General features: G+C 45.1%; 1 protein-coding gene and 1 long non-coding RNA gene across 27 annotated transcripts in view; one reads left to right on the top strand and one right to left on the bottom strand.

The window, feature by feature from the left end:
* The window catches only part of LARGE1 (LARGE xylosyl- and glucuronyltransferase 1), a 634,395-nt gene that overhangs the window by 317,165 nt on the left and 294,074 nt on the right, over positions 1-23,156 (bottom strand). For all 26 annotated transcript variants that reach the window (XM_015150011.3, XM_077948921.1, XM_077948914.1 and 23 more), the window contains 1 exon segment: positions 21,342-21,424. In XM_015150011.3, the coding sequence (XP_015005497.1) occupies positions 21,342-21,424 (83 nt within the window).
* Positions 1,026-11,119, top strand: LOC114670368 (uncharacterized). The gene is made up of 2 exons (XR_003719887.2): positions 1,026-1,116; positions 8,323-11,119. It is a non-coding gene; the product is annotated as an uncharacterized LOC114670368 (long non-coding RNA).

The raw sequence follows: 23,156 nt of genomic DNA, 5'->3' as shown, positions 1-23,156 counted from the left end.
CTTATCAGCCTTAACGCAGAAACACATCAACATAGGGTAAGTTTTTTAGACTGGCTGCAGGCAGCTGGCGAGAGACTTTCTCACAGCACGGTGTAAGTTCAGTCTTCTGCGTGTTCCTCTCCAAAAGAAAACAAGGCTTTAAGATAGAGTCATCCGGAGCCCCCATCACCCAGTATCAGCTTGTCCTCACTTTCAATATTTCTATAGCTTTCACTTATCCCAAAACAGACCACTTTCAGATTGTACACCAGGCCAATGGCCTCCAGCCTCTACAGAAAGCCTTGGTGGCCAGAACTCAGACCAAAGTGGATTTTGCGTTAACAAAGTGGTTACTTTAATACTTTTGGTAATAAAATCAGATTCTGGTGGCAAACAACCTCATTATGCCCTGAACACTTTCAGTTAGGAGCTGAGATGTCTAATGCTGCTTTTACTGAGGCAGCACCCAAAATATCAAAGAGCATTACGCAAGGGCAAAACTTCCAGAGATAAATGGAAAAAGGGTTCCAAACCCAGGTCTGAAATTTATGAGTGGGAATCTTGAGCATGTCACTTACCCCTTTGCACTGCTATTTCTACATTCTGGAAAATGTGGAGAAAGACCTTCTCATAAGGCTGCTGGGTTGATTAAATACGATAAGAAGTGCAAACTATGGCACATCAAAAATAAACATGGGATAATAATCAATAGCAGATGTGCCCTAATGAGGAACCGGCTAGACACAAAGCAGTACGTCAATCAAGACCTACTAGCATAAATACTATTGCGCTACTACAAATAATGACATACAGCGTAATGCCATGAGTTACAGCGTAACTCATTCATGGCATGAGTACTGACTAGCAATAGAGCACTGTGGGAAATACAAAGATGAGAATGACCCAGCCCGCTGACCTCAAAGAGCTCATACTGCTCAGAGACAGATGAGCGCAGTTAAATATAAGCACGGCGCGGAATGTGATAAGGACTACAAAAGAACACAACGTTCCATGGGAGTAAAGCAGCAGCCAATTCTGACGGGGTCAGAAGGACCTGTAAGAGGAGAGGGAAGCTGTGCCCTAAAGGGAAACGCAGGACTTTGACAAGAAGAGAAGGCAGAGGGGATGCAATCCCAGGTGAGCAACAGGAGACAAAGGCTGGGCCCAGGTTGTATTAGGAGTGGGAGCCGGGGGCGGAGGGGCTTAGCAGGGCTCCACGGTTGGAGCAGAGAAGGACAGATACGAGAATGTAATGAAAGTTTAATTAAAACAGTCCAGATCGGGCACGGTGGCTCACGCCTGTAATCCCAGTACTTTGGGAGGCCAAGGTGGGCGGATAATGAGGTCAGGAGATTGAGACCATCCTGGCTAACACAGTGAAACCCCGTCTCTACTAAAAATACAAAAATTTAGCCAGCCAGCTACCTGGGAGGCTGAGGCAGGAAAACTGCTTGAACCTGGGAGGTGGAGATTGCAGTGAGCCGACATTGTGGCACTGCACTCCAGCCCGGGTGACGGAGCGAGACCCCGTCTCAAAATAAATAAATAAATAATAAATAAATAAATAAAATAAAAACAAACACACTAGACTTCAGGGAGGTGTTGGGGGCAGGATGACTGGCCTTTTAGCTTTCAGCTGTTGGCTTGGTCACTCCCCAGCCCTATCCTATGTTCCAGACATACAGACTCTCTCTCAGTTTCCCACCCACTACCCCGTGCTCTCTCTCCACCCTGGACCTTATCATGTTTAGCTTGCTCTGCAGGGAACTGTCCCGCAGTTGCTCATTCAATAAATCCTTACTGGGAACACCCCATTTGTCAGGGGATGAACCGGATGCTGGGGGCCACAGTGGTGAGTCACACATACCCACACTGTCCCCGTTGTCATGGAGCTCACAGTCTTGCCCACCCTGCACCTCCACGTTCAGTACTTGGTTATCTCTTAGTCCGCTTTAGGGCCACCATCATTTGCTCCTAGAATCCTTTCCTGACTCCCCACGTCTAGGTCAGGGGCCCTAACTGTTATCCCAGCCACATGTACCCACCTACTCATTCTTAGGTAGTGGTTGCCTGTCTACTTGTCTACAACCCCCCTGGGAGCTCAGCAAGGTCAAGGATCACATCAGATGTGTTCAAATGGACAGATCCATGATCTACAGCTCAGTGCCTAGAAGAGAGGAAGAGTTTAATAAGTGAACTGAATGGATAGATGGGTGGTGAGTTGTGGACAGATGAGGGGAACAGATGTAGACATGTCATTTAGGAGATCATTAGACTTGGGGGGTGTGAAATGAGAATCTGATTGAAACAGTGTTGGCCAGGTGCCGTGGCTCATACCTGTAATCCCAGCACTTTGGGAGGCTGAGGCGGGTGGGTCACCTGAGGTCAGGAGTTTGAGACCAGCCTGACCAACACGGAGAAACCCCGTCTCTACTAAAAATACAAAGTTAGCCAGACGTGGTGGTGCATGCCTGTAATCCCAGCTACTTGGGAGGCTGAGGCAGGAAAATCACTTGAACCCAGGAGGCAGAGGTTGCAGTGAGCGGAAATCGCGCCATCGCACTCCAGCCTGGGAGAAACTCTGTCTCAAAGGAAAAAAAAAAAAAAAAAAAAACACCCCAAACCAGTGTCTATGCCAGGAAGAGCGACAACGAAGCTGGATCTAGAGGATTTCAAAAGAACAGATCTTAGATATGAGAAAAAAAGAGAAGGAGGAGCAGAAGGCAACACTGGGGTTCCTGGGTGGGTGGCAATGGCTCCAGGACCAGGGATACGACGAGAAAGTCACTGTGGAGGAGGACAGTGAGTCTGGGATTGGGCACACCAAGCTGAAGGCGGGGGTGGCAAAGCCAGTGCTGTTGCTGACTGGGTGGGTCTAGACCTGAAGAAAGTCAACCCGCCATACACGTGACAGGTGCCTGAGGGTAATAAACCGAATAAACGAATCCAAAAGCAGTCAGCACTGCAGAATTTCCCTATGGGACCCACTGCCTAAAGACTGCAACTTTCCCGTAAAATTATCCACGCTCACCACGCTCAGTGGAAAGGGGCATATCTTCCTTAGAGCTTCCCTAAATGCCCTATAAGAAGCTGCCACTGGGTCATGGTGATGTTTGGTGGCATGAAGGGACAATGCTGTGTTTGCCCATTGGCCAGTGGCTTACCTGAGGGCCAAGTCAGAGGCAGTAGGACAAAGTCACTGGGATATAGATGGTCCATTTGGCCCTCACCATTTCCACGACTGTCTCCCAAGGCCATAGTTGCCATAATAGAGTCTTATTAATGGAGAATGGATAAAGGTAAGCCTATATCATGGTCAAGTTGCATGTTCATCTACAGTGGCTTAATTTGAGCCAGGGGGTGACAATTATAAAAGGACCAAGCTTCTTATATTTGCTCTAACGCATCATACTTCCCACATTTCTGTATCTTTCTGTTCCCTCTCCATGGAATGCCCTTCCCTGCTTGGAAGCCCCATGAATTCCTGTTCATTCTTCAAAATTCCCTGTGTAAGTCACCTCCTCCTGGAAACCTTCTTTGAGCCCTTCCTTGTCTCCTTCTCCTGCTAACTCTGCGCCTTGTGTGAAAAGCTCGCCTGCCATCTGCAGGAAGGCATTATGATACGGATTCAAACCGCTGGCTCCCTGTCCCTATTGTGAGATCACGGGGGACAGAAACCATCTTTTCATTTCCATCCACAGTATCCAGCAAAGAGCTGGTGAATCATGGGTCCTCCATAGATACTCTTGTAACAACAACAACAAGCCAATGCCCCTCCTTCTGTTATCACTGTAACCACCATCATAGGAGGGCAGAAGCAGTTGATGGCACACTCCGTATCAAGAGTTCGGAGTTTGGGCTGTGTTCCAGAATGCCTGGCTTGGCATCCCGGCTGCAGTACCTGCTGAGTGACTGTAAGCAAGTCACTTAATCTCTCAAGGCCTCAATTTCCTCATCTTCAAAGCAGGAGAGAGAATAGGAAGCAAGGAATATTATATTGGATAATTGTGAGGATAAAGTGACATAATAGACATAAAGTGCTTAGTAAAGTACTACCTGATATATGGTAAGATTTCAATACAGGTTCTCTATTATCAATATTAACTTCTGATACTGCTTTTTTTCCTCTACTACTTTTGCATCGACTGTTCGATGAAGTATTTTCAATTAGTTCTTCCAAGCACAGACCAAAAAACGGGCTGAATGAATAAATATCCAACAAAGAGCTATTAAGCAATAACTACATATAAGTTACAAAAGGGATATAGGTGATGAATGAACTACGAGTGTTCTCTTCAGGCAGCTTGCAATCTTGGAGAGTCAGAGGAAGACAGAATACAAAAAAGTCCACACACATCAGAACATGGATTCGCCACTGTGCTGGGCTGCCACACACAACTGCAGAGCTTGAGAATGGCCCACTTCCCAGGGAGCCTTCCACAAAGACTAATGGGTAATAATGTGCAAGATACTCTTAGAATTAGAAGGAGCACAACCTGCACAACCGTACATGACGATTCTACAAGGAGGAGCACAAAAGCTACGTGGCGGTGAGAGTGAGAGAGATGATATTTTGGTAGTGAAGAATCTGGGAGGTTTCCATGAACTATGTGGCAAGTAAACTGGAGCTCTAAATGGGTAAAGGAGGAGGAGAGAGGGAGGTATTCAAGCAGGAAGTACAGGTGACCCTTGAGCAACACGGGGTTGAACTGTACGGGTCCACTTACATATGGATTTTTTTCAACAAAACCTGGAATGGGAAACCCAAGTATACGGAGGGCTGATTTTTCCCACAGGCAGTGATATAGTTTGGGTATTTTTCCCCATCCAAATCTCATGTTGAAACGTAATCCCCAATGTTGGAGGTGGGGCCTGATGGTTAGTGTCTGGGTCATGGCAGCGGATCCCTCGAGGCTTGATGCTGTCCTCATGGTGTGAATTTTCTCAAGATCTGGTTGTCTAAAAAAAGAGTGTGGCACCTCCCCACATTTTCTCTTGCTCCCACTCTCCTCTTGCATGTGATGTGCCTGTTCCTGCTTCACCTTCTGCCATAAGTAAACACTCCTTGAGGTGTCCCTAGAAGCCAAGGAGATGCTGGTGCCATGCTTGTACAGCCTGCAGAATCATGAGCCAATTAAACCATTTTTCTTTATAAATTATCCAGTCACAGGTGTTTATAGCAACGCAAGAACAGCCTAACACAGAAAAATTGGTACCAGGAGTGAGATACTGCTATAAACATATATGAAAATATGGAAGCAACTCTGGATCTGGGTAACATACAGGGGCTAAAAGAGTTTGGAGGGCTCAGGAGAAGACAGGAAGATGAGGGAAAGTCTGGAACTTCTTATAGACTGGTTTAATGGTTGTGGTCAAAATGCAGACAGTGACAAGGACAGTGAAGTCCAGGCTGACAAGCTCTCAGATGGGAATGAGGAACTTACTGGGAACTTGACTAAAGGTCGCCCTTGATATGCTATAGCAAAGAACTTGACTGTATTGTGTCCATGCCCTAGAGATCTGTAGAAGTTTTAACTTAAGAGGGACAACCTAGGGTATCTGGCAGAGGAAATTTCTAAGCAGCAAAGTGTCCAGATGGAGGAGAAAAGAAATAATCTAAAAGTTGGAACTTAAAGAGGGAAGCCGGGTGTAAAAATTTGGAAATTCTGTAGCCCAACCATGTGGAAAAGAAAGAAAAGGCTTTTTAGGATGGTGGTGGAGTTGCGGGGAGAAGAACCCACAACTTGCTAGAGATATTGGGCATAACTGAAAAGGGGCAAGGTACTGACAGCCCAGACAATGGGAAAAAGGCCCTGAAGACAATTTCAAAAGCCTTCCAGGCTGCCCCTCCCATCACAGGTCCAGAGTCCCAGGAGGAAAGAATGGTTTCCTGGGTCAGGACGCCATTGCCCTGCACCACCCTAAAAGGCTGCTCTGCATCGTGGCCCCTCCAGTTCCAGCCTCAGCCCAAAGGGCCCAAGATACAGCTCAGGCTGCAGCTTCAGAGAGTGCAAGCTATAAACCTTGGCAACTTCCATGGGGTGTTAAGCCTGTCAGGACGCAGAGTGCAAGAGGGAAGGAGGCTTGGCAGTCTCTACCAGATTTCAGAGAATGCATAAGAAAGCCTGGGTGCTCATGCAGAACCCTGCTACAGGGGCAGAGCCCACCAGAGACGTTGTATTAGGGCAGTGCTTAGGGTATATGTGGGGTTGGAGACCCCACACAAAGTCCCCTCTGGGACATTGCCTAGTGGAGCTGTGGGAAGGGGGCTACTATCGTCCACGTTCTAGAAGGGTACATCCACTGGCAACGTGCACCTTGTGCCTGGAAAAGCCACAGGCACTCATCTCCAACCCATGAGAGCAGCTGCAGGGGCTATGCACTGCAAAGCCACAGGAGTGTACCTGCCCAAGGCTTTGGGAGCCTGCCCATTGCACCAGTGTGCCCTAGATATGGGACATGGAGTCAAGAATTATTTTGGAGCTTTAAGATTTAATGACTGCCCTGCTGGGTTGCAGACTTGTGTGGGGGCCTGTAGCACCTTTCTTTTGGCCAGTTTCTCCTTTTTGGAATGATGGTATTGACCTCATGCCTGTCCCACCATTGTATCTTGGAAATAAATACTGCGTTTTTTATTTTACAGTTTCATAGGTAGAAGGAACTCATCTCCAGATGGGACTCTGAACTTGGGACTTTTGAGTTAAGAATGGAATAAGACTTTGGGAGGCTATTGAGAAACAATGATTGTATTTTGAAATGTGAGAAGGACATGACATTTGGGGGGCCAGGAGCGGAATGATATAGTTTAGATATTTTCCCCCACTCATATCTCATGTTGAAATGTAATCCCCAGCGTTGAAGGTGGAGCCTGGTGGAAGATGTCTGGGTTATGGGGACGGATCCCTAATGGCTTGGTGCTGTCCTCACAATACCGAGTGAGTTCTCACGTGAGCTGCCTGTTTAAAAGAGTGTGGCATCTCCCACCCTCTCTCTTGCTCCTACTTTCACCATGTGATGTGTCTGCTCCTCTTCACCCTCCTGACATAAGTAAATGCTCCCTGAGGCCTTGCCAGAGGCCGAGCAGATGCTAGCACCATGCTTGTGCAGTCTGCAGAACTGTGAGCCAATTAAATCTCTTTTCTTTCTAAATTGCCCAGTATCAAGCACCTCCCCCCAGCCCCCGCAGAAACAGAGCTTTGCTCTTATTGCCCAGGCTGGAGTGCAGTGGCACGGTCTTGGCTCACTGCAACCTCTGCCTCCTGGGTTCAAGTTATTCTCCTGCCTCAGCTTCCCGTGTAACTGGGAATACAGACGCCTGCCACCACACCCAGCTAATTTTTGTATTTTTAGTAGAGATGGGATTTCACCATGTTGGCCAGGCTGGTCTTGGAACTCTTGACCTCAAGATCCGCCAAAGTGCTGGGATTACAGGAGTGAGCTACCGCATCCGGCCTCAGGTATTTCTTTACACAAGAACGGTCTAACAGAGGGTAGGTACCACAGGGCTGACTACAGGACTTGAATATGTGCAGATTCTGGATACGTGGGTTTCATGGAACCAATCCCCGCTGTATACCAAGGGACGACTCTGATAGAACAAGAAAGGAACAAAGGTGGCAAAGCACAGAGCAGGTCTGTGAACGAACAATAGTCATCTTTGGGTGGATCATACAACAACATTTACTGGACACCTGCTTCATGCCAGAAATAGGGAGCATAAAAAGAAAAAAGACAGACCACGTCTTCAGGACAGACTGGGCTAGAATGTGTGAGTTCCTAAGAACTGCAAATTGCATTCTCTCAGAGAAACAGCCAGACAAGGTTTGGAGGCTTGGCAGGTAGCAAATCGAAGTTATAAATCTGGGAAGTTTTAACCTGGTTACAGAGCAGAAGTTGGACCAGTGTGGGGTAAGAGGAGCAAGCCCTTAGAGAGAGATGCTACAAACATTAGGATGGGGCTTCCTCCTTCCATCTTCTTCTGCCTCTGGTCTATTGAAAGCATCTCTCTAGAAGGCTGAGTAAATCCAGAAAGAAGCCTCAGCCTCACCTTTATGGCAATAGTAGGTGTCTGCATTGTCAAAGGGAATAGAGTGTCTCATTAGCTTCCCTGAGAATATGAAAATGCTTAATCAGAAAACACATGAGCCCCTCAGCCCAGGCGAACACCAAGACCTAGGCAGTTTGCTGACACTGTCTCAGCAATCAGAGGCGGGCTACCAGCAGCCTGTGTCTGACGCCTATCAGACAGCATGCTTGAGGGGTTCCATTAATATTCCACTTTGGGTACCATGATAAGAAGTTGGGCCCAGACTGCAGTTCCTGACAGTGGCCTTTTTCTTTTAGGCTCACCGAGCCGTGGCACAAGCACCTGGAAATACCGCCCAGACCACCTCTCCTGGAGCTTCTGCGTGAGCCGAAATAGTTCCCCGGAGCTTTAACCTGTAAATCTGACTGTCAACCAGAGGGCCCCACTTCCACATCCCACAGGTCCCTGGGAATGAAGAAGCCCCCAGTTTCAATGCTACTACCCACCAAGTTTCCGATGATTTGTGGAGCGTTTGTCTGGGACCTGTCTCTTCTTTCGAATGGAAACTCCTTGAGGACAGAGACTGGGTCTTGCATTTACTGCTGCATCCTAGCTCCCAGAACACCGCCTGATACAGTGAGCAGGGCCTGTGTTTATCATGCAGGACTGCATGGATGAGTGGCTTCCTCAATTTCCAAAACAGAAATCAGTTTTCCCTCTGTTGGTCCCTTACGCAGGTTTCCCCTTGAATTTCCTGCCTGGCTTAAAGGTGCCCCATTCACCCAGCCTCATAAGCTAGAAATGGGGGCACGCCCTGGGCCCCCTCCGCAGCTACACGCCCCACACCCAATCAACCTCAAGCCCTGAAAGGCAGCTTAGCTTAATGGTTAGGAGCTGGGTCTTGAAAGCACAACTGCCTGTTTTTTTCTTAACTTGGTTCTGTCATGAACAAATGTTCAAACTTGGGAAAGCTTCTTCACCTCTGAGTCTCAGTTTCCAAATCTTCAAAATGGGCTTGATCACAGTAGCTCCTACCTTACAGTTATTGTCAAATCGATTGAGCTGAAACATACGCAGCACTTAGAACTAGGACTGGCAGGAAGTGAGTAAATGTTAGCTTCATTATCCTATCCAACCTTGGGGATATCTCATGAATATATTCACTCTTTTTTCTCATGAATATATTCACTGTTCTTCTGACTCTCTTACTCTCTCTGATATATCCTCTAGCCCCTAAGCCATAAGCTCGCTCTAACGTAATCACACAACCCCCTGCTCACTGTCCAATATATAAGCCCCAGCCTCTTGCATGCAGCAAACAAGACCTTCAGCGATCTCACCCTATCTGTGCCTCAAAACTCATGTCTTCACACCCCTTCCTTAAACCCTGCACTCCAGCCATTTCTCCCTCAGTTTTACCTGTGACCAGCTCCTGCTCCTCCTGCAGGAATAAAGTCAAGAGTCACATTCCCAGGGAAACCTTCCACGACCACCCCATCCAACACAGCCCCATCTCCTCCATCACTCTCCATCCCACTGTCCCGTCAGATTTCTTCCTAGCATTTATTACTACTGGAAATCTCCATGTTAACCTCCGAGACTATCTCGTACCCTCCACGAGACTGTCAGCTGTGGAGGACAGAGCTTCTCCAGCTTCACAAACCAACTCCTCTCTTGTTTACTCTCTCTACAACCCCAGTGCTTAGAGAGCATCTAGCTGGTCTCGAGTGCAGCTCCAGGGTTGAGCATGCTCTCCTGGCAGGCTTGTGCCCATGCTGTCGCCTTTTCCTGGACCATCTACACTTCACCCCGCTAACTGCGTCTGGCCTTCTGTTCTCAAGTTAGACACCAAGGCTCTGAGGAGGCCCTTCCATGGCGTCAGATGCCCTTCTTAGTGGCTCCAACTGAGTCTGTGCTCAAAGCTTAGTTCAGGTCTTTGAAATAATCTACTATTTACTTCTTTGTTCCCTGCTAGATGGAATCTTAGAGCATGGGTGCCTTATTTTGTTAATAATCTTATCCCTAGATTTTTTCTTTTTTACAGCCCCTTACAGGTAGAAACACTCAGTGATTGTTTAAGGAAAGAATGAATAAATAAACACATGAATAATTACCAAAAAGATCCAAATGCCCTCAGATTGACACAAGTGCCAAAGAGATTAAAATGCCCACAGCTTGACACAATTACCTGGAAGTTAGGTACAGAGGCACTTAGAAAAAAATGTAGGAGCAAATCTTTTAACATTGGGTTAGGTAATTGTTTCTTAGATGTGATACCTGAAGCGCAAACCATGAAAGAAAAAAAAAAACAGATTTCACTGAAACAATTTTTAAAAAACGCTTTCTCTCTTTCTGCGGTCTGCCATGTGAAGACGCAGCAAGAAGGTGGCCATCTGCAAACCAGGAAGGGGGTCCGTCCCTACCAGAATCTGATCTCAGACCAGCACCCTGATCTCAGACTTCCCCAACTTCGAAACCATATGAAATAAATTAGTGTTAAGACAAAAAAAAAGAGGAAGAAATTTTGTGCTTCACAGGACATGATCAAGAAAGTGAAAAAGAACTACCAGAGTGGCAGATAATATTTTCAAGCACATATTTGATAAGCAACTTGTATCCACAATATATAAAGATACTGTACAGCTCAAACAATAAAAGGACAAGTAAGCCAATAAAAATTGAGCAAAGGATTTAAATAACCTTTTCTCAAAGAAGATAGACAAATGGCCAACAAGCACACGAAAAGACACTCAACATCATTAATCATTAGGAAAAAGCAAATCAAAACCACAATAAGCTACTTACCCACTAGAATGGCAAAAATAAAAAAGATATATAACAAACGGTGATTAAGAATTTGGAGATATTGGAACCCTCAATGGTTACCGGTGGAACTGTAAAATGAAGCAGCTGCTTGGAGAAACAGTTTGGCAATTTCTCAAAAAGTGAAGCATAAAAATAAAAATATCTATAAAAATATGAAAACAGATGTCAACACAAAAGCTTATACAGAACATTCTTAGCAAAATTGTTCATAATAGTCAAGAAGTGGATGGCCGGGCACTGTGGCTCACGCCTGTAATCCCAGCACTCTGGGAGGCGGAGGCGGGTGGATCACCTGAGGTCAGGAGTTCAAGACCAGGCTGGCCAACATGGCAAAACCCTGTCTCTCCCAAAAATTAAAAAAAAAAAAAAAAAAATTAGCTGGGCATAGTGGTGGGCACCTATAATCCAAGCTACTTGGGAGACTGAGGCAGGAAGACTGCTTGAACCCAAGAAGCAGAGGTTGCAGTGAGCCGAGATCGCGCCATTGCGCTCCAGCCTGGGCAACAAAGCAAGACTCTGTCTCAAATAAAATAAAATAAACAAAAGGCGGGGGGTGGGGGGGGCACTGAAATGGCCATCAGTTGATAAATGGATAATGCAATGGGGTATATCCATACAATGGACTATTTCTGGATAATTGAAATAACTGAAGAACTGATACATGCTACATCAGGGATAAACTTTGACAACATTCTGCCAAATGAAAAAAGCCAGTCCAAAAGACTAAATATTGTATGATTTCACTTCCATGAAATGTCCAGAATAGGCAAATCCAAAAAGACAGACAGCAGATTAGTGGTTGGCATGAGATGGGAAGAGGAGGAAATGAGTAGTATTGGGGCTGGGGATTTCTTTTTAAGGTTATAAAAATGCTCTGATATTAAATACTAAGGATAGTTGATTCTGTGAATTTACTAAACAACCACTAAATTGTAAACTTTTAAAGAGCACATTTTATCTTATTTACTTATTCATCTCACAGGAATAAGTAAATATTGGAATGTGGGTCTGACCTGCGTATTTGGGAGAGGGAAGGAGGTCTGCTCTGCTTCTGTTTCTGGGCTTCCTTCCCTAGGGGGATGTGCTAAGCAGTAAATGGTGCGCCCACATGGGAAACCCTGCAATTGTCCAGGTTGGCCTCTGACCGGGACGTAAGTCCAATTCATGGAGACATAAGTGAGAGCCCTATTTGTGGCCACAGTTGAAAGAACATCCTATATTCAAGACTAACAGCAATAAAGGAGACTATTTCATTCTTCATATGTGTGACTTCTGAGCCTCATTTCACATTTGGTTCCTAACTCAGGAAGGTAAGAAATAGTGTTAATGACAGAGCCCAGCAAATTCCAAAATCAGCCAAAGCCTGTGAGTCTACATCCTATTCTCTTTTGTTCAAAGGGAGATTAGCAAGAGTTAGACAGATGTTAAGGACATATTTACACCAAAGAGAATTTCACCAACTGCAGATAATAAAAACTCATTCAGAGGAATAATTTTCTCAATATATGATTCAAGGCGATTCAGTTTTATATTTGTATAACATCTAAAATAGTCTTTTATGCCAGCTACCAGTTATAAATACATTTGCGAGCATTGCCTGAGGCCTATTAGGAAAAGCTTCTGCCTGGACAGGCCGGGCTTGGGTACGCATCTTAACACAAAGTGGTCCCACATAGCATGCCTGGGTTACTGCCACCCAGATATTGCTTCAGACATCAAGTGTGGTCCACAGACAGACCAGACCACAATTCTACACCAAAGAAGGAAGCAAGTGTATGCTTCCTCTCCAGCAGAGCCTGCAGACTTCACTCTTAATGAGCAACGCTCCTGCTGCCTCTGGTTTCCTTAACTGCTCCCTTGTTCCAGGCTGAGATGCAATAAATATGGTACTACAAAGAGGCAAAGATGATTAAACCATTGCTTTCTTCCTGCCACTCTTTCTTATTTTGTCAGGATTGCCGCGGTCCCTCCAAGGCAATCTAGGGCCTGTTTTCATTAAAATATACAAGGACATTTGAGCTGAAATAATCTTTAATTATTCAGTTTACAATGCAATGGTAATCTTAGGAAAAGAAAGTGCCTGTGAGAGCAACTTGAATTCTCAGTGAATCTGTTGCACTTACAGGTTTAATAGGACTCGTGTCAGAAAATCACCACAGCCAAAATGAGGGTTTTTCAGGAAGTCTTTCATTTGAGAGTGGCCAAGTGCCTTTGATGATATGGGAAGACTCAAGGACAAGGCGGTGCCATATCAGAAAAGCTTTCCAGAAAAGAAGAACAGAGCAACTTTCAAGAAAAATCAAGGCCAGGCGCGGTGGCTCATGCCTGTAATCCCAGCCCTTTTGAAGGCCAAGGCAGGCGGATTACGAGGTCAGGAGATCGAGACCATCCTGGCTAACACAGTGAAACCCCGTCTCTACTAAAAAATACAAAAAAATTAGCCAGGCATGATGGCGGGCGCCTGTAGTCCCAGCTACTCAGGAGGCTGAGGCAGGAGAATGGCGTGAGCCCAGGAGGTGGAGCTTGCAGTGAGCCGAGATCGCGCCCCACTGCAAGACTCGGTCTCAAAAAAAAAAAAAAAAAAAGAAAAATCAAAAGACCTTCTAATGCAGTAAAAGCAGCATGGATTGTAGGGGCTGGCAGAGCACAGGTTGGAGACTGATTCACCTGTGACCTTGAACAAGCTATTCAACCTCTCTGAGCCTTGGTTTCCTCATCTGTTTGTGGGGATAATGGCATCTACTGCACCAGGTTGGGATGACATTCAAATGCAATAGCCCATGTGAAGCTTAACATCTTCACTATAAAAAGCCCTTTGGTTTTAATATTTATGGGTATGACCAAGTACCATTGATCTCTTACCTGTTCAAAGATATCACCTGCCCATGCTATTTTCTTCAGACTTACTGGAAGTACCAATGCCCAGGCCTTTAAAACCTGTATTGATTCTACACTTAACATGTCAAAAATACATACCTGGAAGGGGTGAGAACTGATAGAGGCAAAAGGCAGACAAATGTCTAGACAGAAAGGAGCAGGTCCCTGGTGAAATCCAACCTTCAAGCCAGAAACAGTCCTGGGTAAATGCTTGAACTGGATTGAGAACCCACCTTCCTGTTTGGCATGTTTTCCTCTAATTAATCCACATCCTTCACCTATTTTACACATACCTACCCTTTCCTAATTGGTTTTCCACACTATCGTGCCCACCTTTGTGTGGTGTCTTTGCTTTAACTCTTTTGCATAGTCACAAACTAATCAGCATGCATTTCCTACTCTGAGCCCATAAAAAGTCTTGCGCTCAGCCATATTGGGAACTCTCCTGCCTTTGGGAAGGGGGACCACCCCCACATCCTCTCCCACTAAAAGCTGTTTCATCACTCAATAAAACTTCCCATCTTGCTCATTCTTTGAGTGTCCGTGTGCCTAATTCTTCCTGGTCACGAGGCAAGAACCCAGACCTAGCTGAGCTAAGGAACAAAAAATCCGGCATCAAAATGATTATGGAGATCACAACGTCTACACTATCAGCCAAAATGAATATTGAAAGAAAAAGTAAGAATAATGAGGCTGGGCACAGTGGCTCACACCTGTCATCCCAGCACTTTGGGAGGCTAAGGCAGGCAGATCACTGGAAGTCAGGAGCTCGAGGCCAGCCTGGCCAACATGGTGAAACCCCGTCTCTACTAAAAATACAAAAATTAGCCAGGTGTGGTGGCAGGCACCTGTTATCCCAGATACTTGGGAGGTTGAGGAAGGAGAATTGCTTGAACCTGGGAGGCGGAGGTTGTAGTGAGCCGAGATTGTGCCACTGCACTCCAGCCTGGGTGACAGAGTAAGACTCTGTCTCAACAACAACAAAAAAGGCATAAAAATGATAACTTCTCTGTGGTGAGAAGCTCAGATTCCAAAGCTAGACTGCCTGGTTTCCAACCGGGCTCTGCCCATCCTCTCCCTGAGACCTTGAGCCATGACTTAGCATATTGTTCCTTAGTTTCACTCTCAGTAAAATGGGCATCATACTAGTGCTCACCTCCTGAAGGCATATGAGGAATCAATGCATTAGTATCTAGGAAGCACTTGGAACAGACCCTGATACAGAGCAAGAGCTACATTTGTATTTGTTAAATAAATAAAATACAGACAAGTTTTACATAGAGCCTATCTTCCCATATTCAAAACGGGGCTCTATGGCAGGTTGAGAAACAAGTCAAAGCTCCAAGATGTTGAGTCACTTGCTTAGGGTCACCCAGCTTAGTCCTGGTAGGAGCAGAACCAGAACCTAGACCTGCTTCTTTTATTCAAATTCTATGCACAACTTAGACAGTTCTACAATGAATTCGAGCCTGAATAAGAGAAAAGACAATTAAGGCAGATACTGGTCATGAATATGCTCTTTTATTCACCATGTCCTTCAGGGGCACAAGTGAGGTTTAGAAAAACAAAACCAAAAACAACTACTTGCTATGCAAAGTAAGGCAAATAACCCAGCTTCATCCTGCCAACAGGGCTGTAGAGTGTGAGAGTAAGTAGATCATGCTAGCAAACAAATATTAAATTTTTACAAGCTGATCCACCTTCCTGCCCAGGAGGTAAACACTTAGTTGCTAAATAAATATTTCTTCTCTCTGCTCCCGAAGAGTTTAGTTTCTTTGAAGACCAGCAATATTTCCCAGTTTATTTGCAACTGGTATTGGAGTCACAGGCATGCCCTCCAATTTTCCTTTGAATATCCTGCCGTCTAGGTGATACAGACATATATTGTGCCATTTTCTACTGGGTAACGAACAAACCTTTGTCCTTTATAATTTGTATATATTTTTCTCATCCACCTTTCTTCTTCACCATAGAGGTTGTATGGTGACACAACCAAAAATATATTTAACACTGAAAACAAAAACACGATTATGCCCAGGCACGGTGGCTCACACCTGTAACCCCACCCAGCTCTTTGGGAAGCCAATGCAGGTGGATCATCTGAGGTCAGGAGTTTTGGACCAGCCAGGCTAACATGGTAAAACCCCATCTCCACTAAAAAAACACACAAAAAACTAGCCGGCCGTGGTGGCGCATGCCTATAGTCCCAGCTACTTAAGAGGCTGAGGCAGAAGAATTGGTTGAACCCAGAAAGTGGAGGTTTCAGTGAGCCGAGATTGCGTCAAGATCAGGCCACTGCACTCCAGCCTGGATGACAGGACAAGACTCTGTCTTAAAAAAAAAACACAAGATTACCTTTATTTCTACCACCCAAACACAACGTGCAAAAGTTCTATTTCTTATGTATTTTCTGCTAGTCTGTATTTTGACCCTGTATATGTGTACTGTCACATATATGCATGTGTTTATATATTGAAATATATACTATGCATCCCATTTTAAATTATATTTTCCCTTATTTTATATAAGCATTGCTTCATGGTATGCCATACTTTTCAAAACTGAGTACGTGGTTTACTATAAGAGAATGTTCCATTTTTTATTCTGTTCTTAAGTATTATCCAATTTTATAATTACAAAGCAATATTTTATAAAAGGCTTTTCTATTGGTAGAGTTATCTTTTTAAGGGAGAGTCCCTAAGGTGGGCATACTGGGTCAAGGTCTTCCCACATTGTATGAATTTCTCTCCAACAGGTCACAGCAATTGTCAGTGTTGGCATTAGTGTGCAAGTGTGCCTTTATTCCTTTTTTACTATCTTTTAAAAGATGTCATCGAGCATATGGCAGAAGTAAAATTGATTTGATGTAACAAAGCAAGCCTTAAATGAAAATTTGCTAAAAATCTTGTCTGGAAAATAAATTTAATTACTGTAATTAACAGTGAAAGCCAAAAGAAGCATCCTGCACCACTATTATTATATTATTATTAACATTAGTAAGGTACTTCATTCGTCAATGTATTTTATAACCATGTATTAGTTAATCCCCATAATGTGCTTGGGAAGCAATGAAGCTATTTATAGCTGGACTTTCTGAGCCGAAAGTCTTTCAAAAGTCCTTTTGTCTTGGTATCTCAACTCATCACCAGCATATCAATTCACAGAATCATTCCCATTTGTATAATTTCAGGGATGACAGGAACTTCCATGGTAATTTGGTCCAAGGTGGTCAGTAGTCATTAAAATGGTGTATGGTAAATGCACCTGACAGCAACAACTTAAGCATACCCTGAGAATGACCCTGTATGACAGACGCACCTGAATGTGCGTTCTGAACTGGAGAATCCAGGAGAGGCCAACCTGGAGATTCATTCCTTGTCTATAAGAACCTTCGGAGCTCCCAAACTGTCCCACAGAATACAGGCCATAAGGGGAACTGAGGCCCTGAGTTTTGGGGTGATTGAAGTGGTGCTACTTGGCAACCTCCTGGTGCCACCCTGACTGGAGGTTGTTAGGGAAAGGGTGCTGGTATGGGTAGGCTTTGTGTCCCCACCCAAATCTCATCTTGAATTGAAATCCCTATAATCCCTATAATCACCACATGTCGAGGGAGAGACCAGGTGGAGGTTACTGAATTATGGGGGTGGTTTCCCCCATGCTGTTCTCATGATAGTGAGTGAGTGAGTTCTCACCAGATCTGATGGCTTTCTAGGGGGATCTTCCCCCTTCTCTCGGCACTTCGCCTTCCTGCCGTCTTGTGAAGAAGATGCCTCGCTTCCCCTTCACCTTCCGCCATGATTGTAGGTTGCCTGAGGCTTCCCCAGCCATGCTAAGCTGTGAGTCAATTAAACCCCTTTCCTTTATAAATTAACCAGTCTCAAGCAGTTCTTTATACTAGTATGAAAATGGACTAATACAGGTACTAAGTGAAAATGTTATATAAACTGCATGCCTTTCATAAGTAGTTGCAGTTTTCCTGCCCAGCCTGCTGCCACTGCGTCCTGGGGTTCTCCTGACCAGCCTGTTGCCACTGGGCTGTACATATGGCAGATCTGTCCAGCCCACTGCCACTGGAATCTCTTCCCATATATGTAAGCCCCCAGTTAAACCCAGTGTCTCATTTGCTGGCCCTGGGTCTCTTCTTTGGCCTCTTGAACCTGGTGCCATGCCCACTGGAGTAGACAGGGGCTCAGCATAACAAATGGGATGCAGAATTTTCATAGTACATACTAAGGATTTGCTTTCTTCTCAAGTCCCCACGCCGCCTTAAAAGTATGACATGCCATCAGCAGTTAATAATACTACTACTGCTATTTTTAAATTTAACATCTTTGTGCTGCACTGTTACTGTAGGAGTAAAAGTTTATACCCAACAGGATTCTTACAATTTCAACAACTATTAGATTATTTGATTTGCAGCTAAAGCAACAGGAATAAAATTTATACACAACATCAGAGGTTTTTATGACCTTTAACTTTGCCATAATTGAGAAATAGCATAATTGAATACCTACAATCATGCAAAGGCCCTTTCGTAGAAAGTGGGCTTTTTTTGTTGTAGTTGTTGTTAATCAGGGAGGGACCTGATACATCATGGCAACAAGTAGTAAATACATAAAAGGTTGAAGACCACTCATCTACTTCAATGCTTAGTGTACAAAATGCCTGGTTTTAAGCCACAAGATGAAGGCCGTAGTACTGAAAGGAGCCTTCAAAACTGCAGAGAAACAATAACAATGGGGAAAGGGCATCTCACCTCAGTTCAGAAGACAGTAGGTCAAGCCCCATTTGGTCATTTTTTATCTGGTGTTCCCATTTCCTCCTCAAATATACAACTGAAATCATAACTCCAACTGGACAGCGCTATGATGAAGAACTGACAGCCTCTCTAGTGAACTGTGATCTATTCGTTGATTGCTTACTTCTCCTATCCACTTCCTCATTCAGGCTGGGCAGTGAATTTGACGCTTGCTAACTTGCCAGCTTGCTGCAGGCACATAAGGGGCTCAGCAAAAGAACCGCACTGGTGAGTCCAGTAGAAACAACTGAACTAATATGAAAATGTTTTAGACCAATAAGTTTTAGGGTGAACTGACACACAGCAAAAGTTAACTGATTAAAACAACTGAAGTCTAAAGAGTTAAAATGGCTGGGGGCAGTGGTTCACACCTGTAATCCCAGCACTTTGGGAGGCCAAAGTGGGTGGATCACCTGAGGTCAGGAGTTCGGGACCAGCCTGGCCAACATGGAGAAATTCTGTCTCTACTAAAAATACAAAAATTAGCTGGGTGTGGTGGCGGGCGCCTATAAAGCCAGCTACTTGGGGAGGCTGAGGCAGGAGAATCACTAAAATCCAGGAGGCAGAGGTTACAGTGAGCCAAGATTGCACCATCACACTCCAGCCTTGACGACAAGAGCGAAACTCCATCTCAGAAAAATAAATAAATAAAAATAAAGTTAAAATGACCTGCTGAAAATCACTCAGCTATATAGTGTCATGAATGTGGAACTGAACTAAGTCTGGGCTGGATATATTAGTTAATTGATTGAATAATAAATATCTTCATGTTCTTTATTAATGAACTCCCCCAGATTGACTTGTCAAATAAGTTAACATTTATTGAGCATGTAATATGTGTCAGGTACTTTGCTAAGATACTAGAGACATAGAAAATGATGGCATGGGTTCTGCCTTCCAGAAAGCCCACATTCTGCTACAGCAGACCTATAATGAATACATATATAAAACATAGTGTAATAAATCTAATGATGGAAAGACGCACATGGTATTGTGAGCTGGTAGACGAGAAACCCCAACCCAGGCAGAAGGTTGGCTTCCTATTAGAAAAGATGCTTATGTAGTCTGAAAGGCTAAGAGGCAGTTTGCCAATGTGAGGGTGGGAGGAAATGGAGGAGGAGGGAGAAATGGGTAGACGGAGCAGCAGAACGAGACACAACAGGCCGGACACGCTATGCAGGGGTTGGGGAGCTACAAGCAGTTCAGAGCTGCTGGAGTCTGAAGTCAAAGCAAAAAGAGGAGACAGAAAGCACCATGGAGATCAACCTGGTCTTTGTGCCATGGTAAAGAGGTTTGATTTCCACCCCTTGACAAGGAGAAGCCGCTAAAAGGTTTTGAGAAATCAGATGTGCCTGTTTGAAATGTCATTCTGGAATCACAGCAGATGATCTGAAGAGTAGAAACTGGGGAGGCAGGAAGGACACATGAAGGTGAGAGGACAGGTGGCCCTGAACGACACCAGTTGCCGTGGGGATGGAGAGAAAGGGGGAGAAAGTGAAAACTCTCAGAGGGAGAATCGCAAAGCACTGACTGCAGATGGGCTTGTTGAAAGACAGAGAGAAGGTGGAATCAATGATGAAATCCCAGTTCCTTGCAGGGTTGGTAGGTCTGGGAAGCCCACCATGGCTCCCATCTTTGTTTATGCGATTGACAGATTCAGGTGCAGCATTTTACATGGATCTCTGTTCAGCTGACCTCTGAAAACTTTTCACCACTATTCCTACCATGGAGAGCCTCCTGGATCCTGCCTCATCCACCCAATAGGTTTCCATGCTGTTGGCTACAGCTTTGGATAAGCTTCATCCAAACCTTTCGCAAGAGTTTTAAAGCAGAGCCAAGGGCACTGGCTGGAACCGTGAACGCCATTCTGGATAGGACCCTGGGTATGTGTAGATGCCAATCAAAATAGTGAGGAACAGAAGAAAAGTTCCCTGAGAAAGCAGAAGCCAGTGCTGGAAGTGTCACAAGGAGAAGTGATGAGCATCCAGAGGCATTATCACTTCCAGGTAGAAGAACCACCAATCCTTAAGAAGATGGTTCCCATGGGGGATCCATCAGTCAATGGGGATCATCCATAGGTTGGGAAACTTTAATGTAAGGCAAGACTTTTCTAGTCAGAAATGCCCAGTAGTGGGACAGCCCACATCAGAATAGAGGAAGTCAGTGGAACACCACAGACTAGGTGGATAAAACAAGAGAAATTTATTTTCCCACCATCTATGTGGCTAGAAGTCCAACATCTTTTGAGGCCGCTCTCTTGACTTGCAGATGGCCTCCTTCTCAATGTATGTTCACATGGTCTGTGTTTGGCACATGTCTGTATCCCAATCTCCTTTTTTTTTTTTTTTTTAAAGGACACCTGTCACATTAGATTAGAGCCTACTCTAATGACCCCATTTTAATCTAATTAAATACCCTATCTCCAAATACAGTCGTATTCTCAGGTACCAGGGATGAGGGCCTCAACATAAGAATTGTGGTGGACATAACTCAATCCATAACACAACCTACCGACAAGGATGTATAACAACTGAGGTCTGGTAAATGCCAGGCAGGGGAAGCCGATAGAGAGACTGAAGCATCAGATTTGAGGCATCCTTTAAGATTGCATTAGGTCTGAGAGTTACAATTCTAAACATGGCAAGACAGCACCTAATCGCTGTCATTAAACATTGTTAACACAATCATCTCCTCAGGGTTTCAGACAAAAATTACACTTTTATGGCAGCTAGAATGATTGATGAGAAATTTTGCTGTTATTTAACCCTTCCCCAAGGAAATCCACAGGCAGGCAGTGACAGACCTCTGCCCACACAGCACAGAAGTTGTTCTTACCTATGGAACAGGACGGATTTGACCAGGGTGACGACATCCCGGCTGGCATTGTATCCGGCGCAGACAATAGCAACGTGGATTGTCTGGGAAGAAAAGAGGACAGGGTGAGCAGTCAGACAGACGGAAGGAGGCCTTCCTGGTGCTTCAGATCACACTAGAAAGAAAAATTGCCCTGATTTCTTTTTGGCATCGTTAGAAAACAAAGGACACCGTCTGCAGCTGTGGAAAATAACTCAAGACAGTTTTATTAAGGTCCTTTTAATCGGTTTATGGAGCTATTATCATTTGGAAACCATTAAGTCTCCTTCCAATTACATTTTGGGGACAAGAGAGATGGTGATTGGCTCAAATAGGCAAACAGTGAGTCTCCTGTCCCCAAGCTGAGTGACAATGACAACTGGTTAAACAGAGAGGAAAGAAATACGTCCTGAAAGTATGAACCAACAATCGGGGATCTCAGACTAAGAAGTTATGGCTCGGAGAGTTTGTGAAATGTTCCCACAAGATGTGTTGGGTTAGAGTCAACCTAATAAAAGGGACAAAGGGGACACATGAACACCCCTGCACCCCATCTGGGATACAGTTCAAAGAACGGAAGACTGGCAGAACTGAAGGGAACCCAAGGGGTCATCTCAACTAAGTAGCCAGGAGCATGGGCCTCAGACATGAATCCTTGAACCCACGGTGACCCTTGGAGAGCTGCAGGGTCCACTAACTCATTGCCACTTAAGCGTCAAGACACGTATCTTGCAGGATGGTGCTAAGGAGTGAGGGAATATGCTGCCCACCACACTGAGTTCCAATGATGCCAAAAAAGGACCTCCAGAGCCGGGCTTCCCAAATGGAGTGCCGAGGCACCTCAGTGTGCCATGACTGAATTACAGGTGACAAATATACTCATCTGTTTACGCCCTCTGAATTACTGGGCAGGGCTGGCATCCTCAAGCAACTTTTCTATTTTCCTCCTGCACCACAGCCGTTATCATTTTCTATGTGTAGCACAACTTGAAAAAGATCGGAAAGCACCATCCTAGGGCATCCCAGACGAGACATCATCATCCAGCCTCGGAAAGAATGGAGAGTTCACACTTCTGGATTTTGTCCTTTCTACTGAAGCACAGCCTTCCTTGAACGGAAACCTGCCTCTTAACACCCACTCCAGTTGCATTCTGTCCTGGGCATATTGTAGAACGATGACGTTTCCTCCAGTACTCAATACATCCATTAAAGGAGGGCACCTGAGGGATGCCTTTTCTTTTCCAGAACTCCTCACAGCTCTTGCTCCCATGACATGGGCTTCCAGATACCTCGTTATCCCAACCAGCCATGTCAAAATGCAGTCCTGATATCTGGGCCCCTCCCATACAGGGTGACGTGACAATGTCCTCTGGTTTCCAGGCCTCCTTCATCACCCCTTTCTTACATCAGCACGGGAGGTTCGGCCATCAGGGATGAACCATCCCACAGCCTCAAATCCACATCCATGACCCATTTAACCCCAATGACCTTCACCCCACCTTGGACACCTATTCCCAGTACGAGAAACTGGACTTTGGCTTCATATAGAATCTAATTTTCTCAGAAATCCTACAATTATGGGCTTGCCATATGAATACGACTCTCAGAGCCTCATATCACTCTACCATTCCTCTTCCTCTATGGAGGGTCCCTTTGCCCTTGACTGTCAGGCTCCATGCCGGCCCCCACCAGGGTTCATCTGAACCATCACCCCACTCTGCTCTCATCTCCCCTATATACCCTACCCCCACACTCAAAATGCAAATTCCCAACCCAGATGGGTGCTACAGTCCCAGC

Source organism: Macaca mulatta, chromosome 10 (assembly GCF_049350105.2).
Source record: "Macaca mulatta isolate MMU2019108-1 chromosome 10, T2T-MMU8v2.0, whole genome shotgun sequence".
In the NCBI taxonomy this organism is placed as follows: Eukaryota; Metazoa; Chordata; class Mammalia; order Primates; family Cercopithecidae; genus Macaca; species Macaca mulatta.
This window is presented reverse-complemented; position numbering and strand designations above follow the sequence as displayed.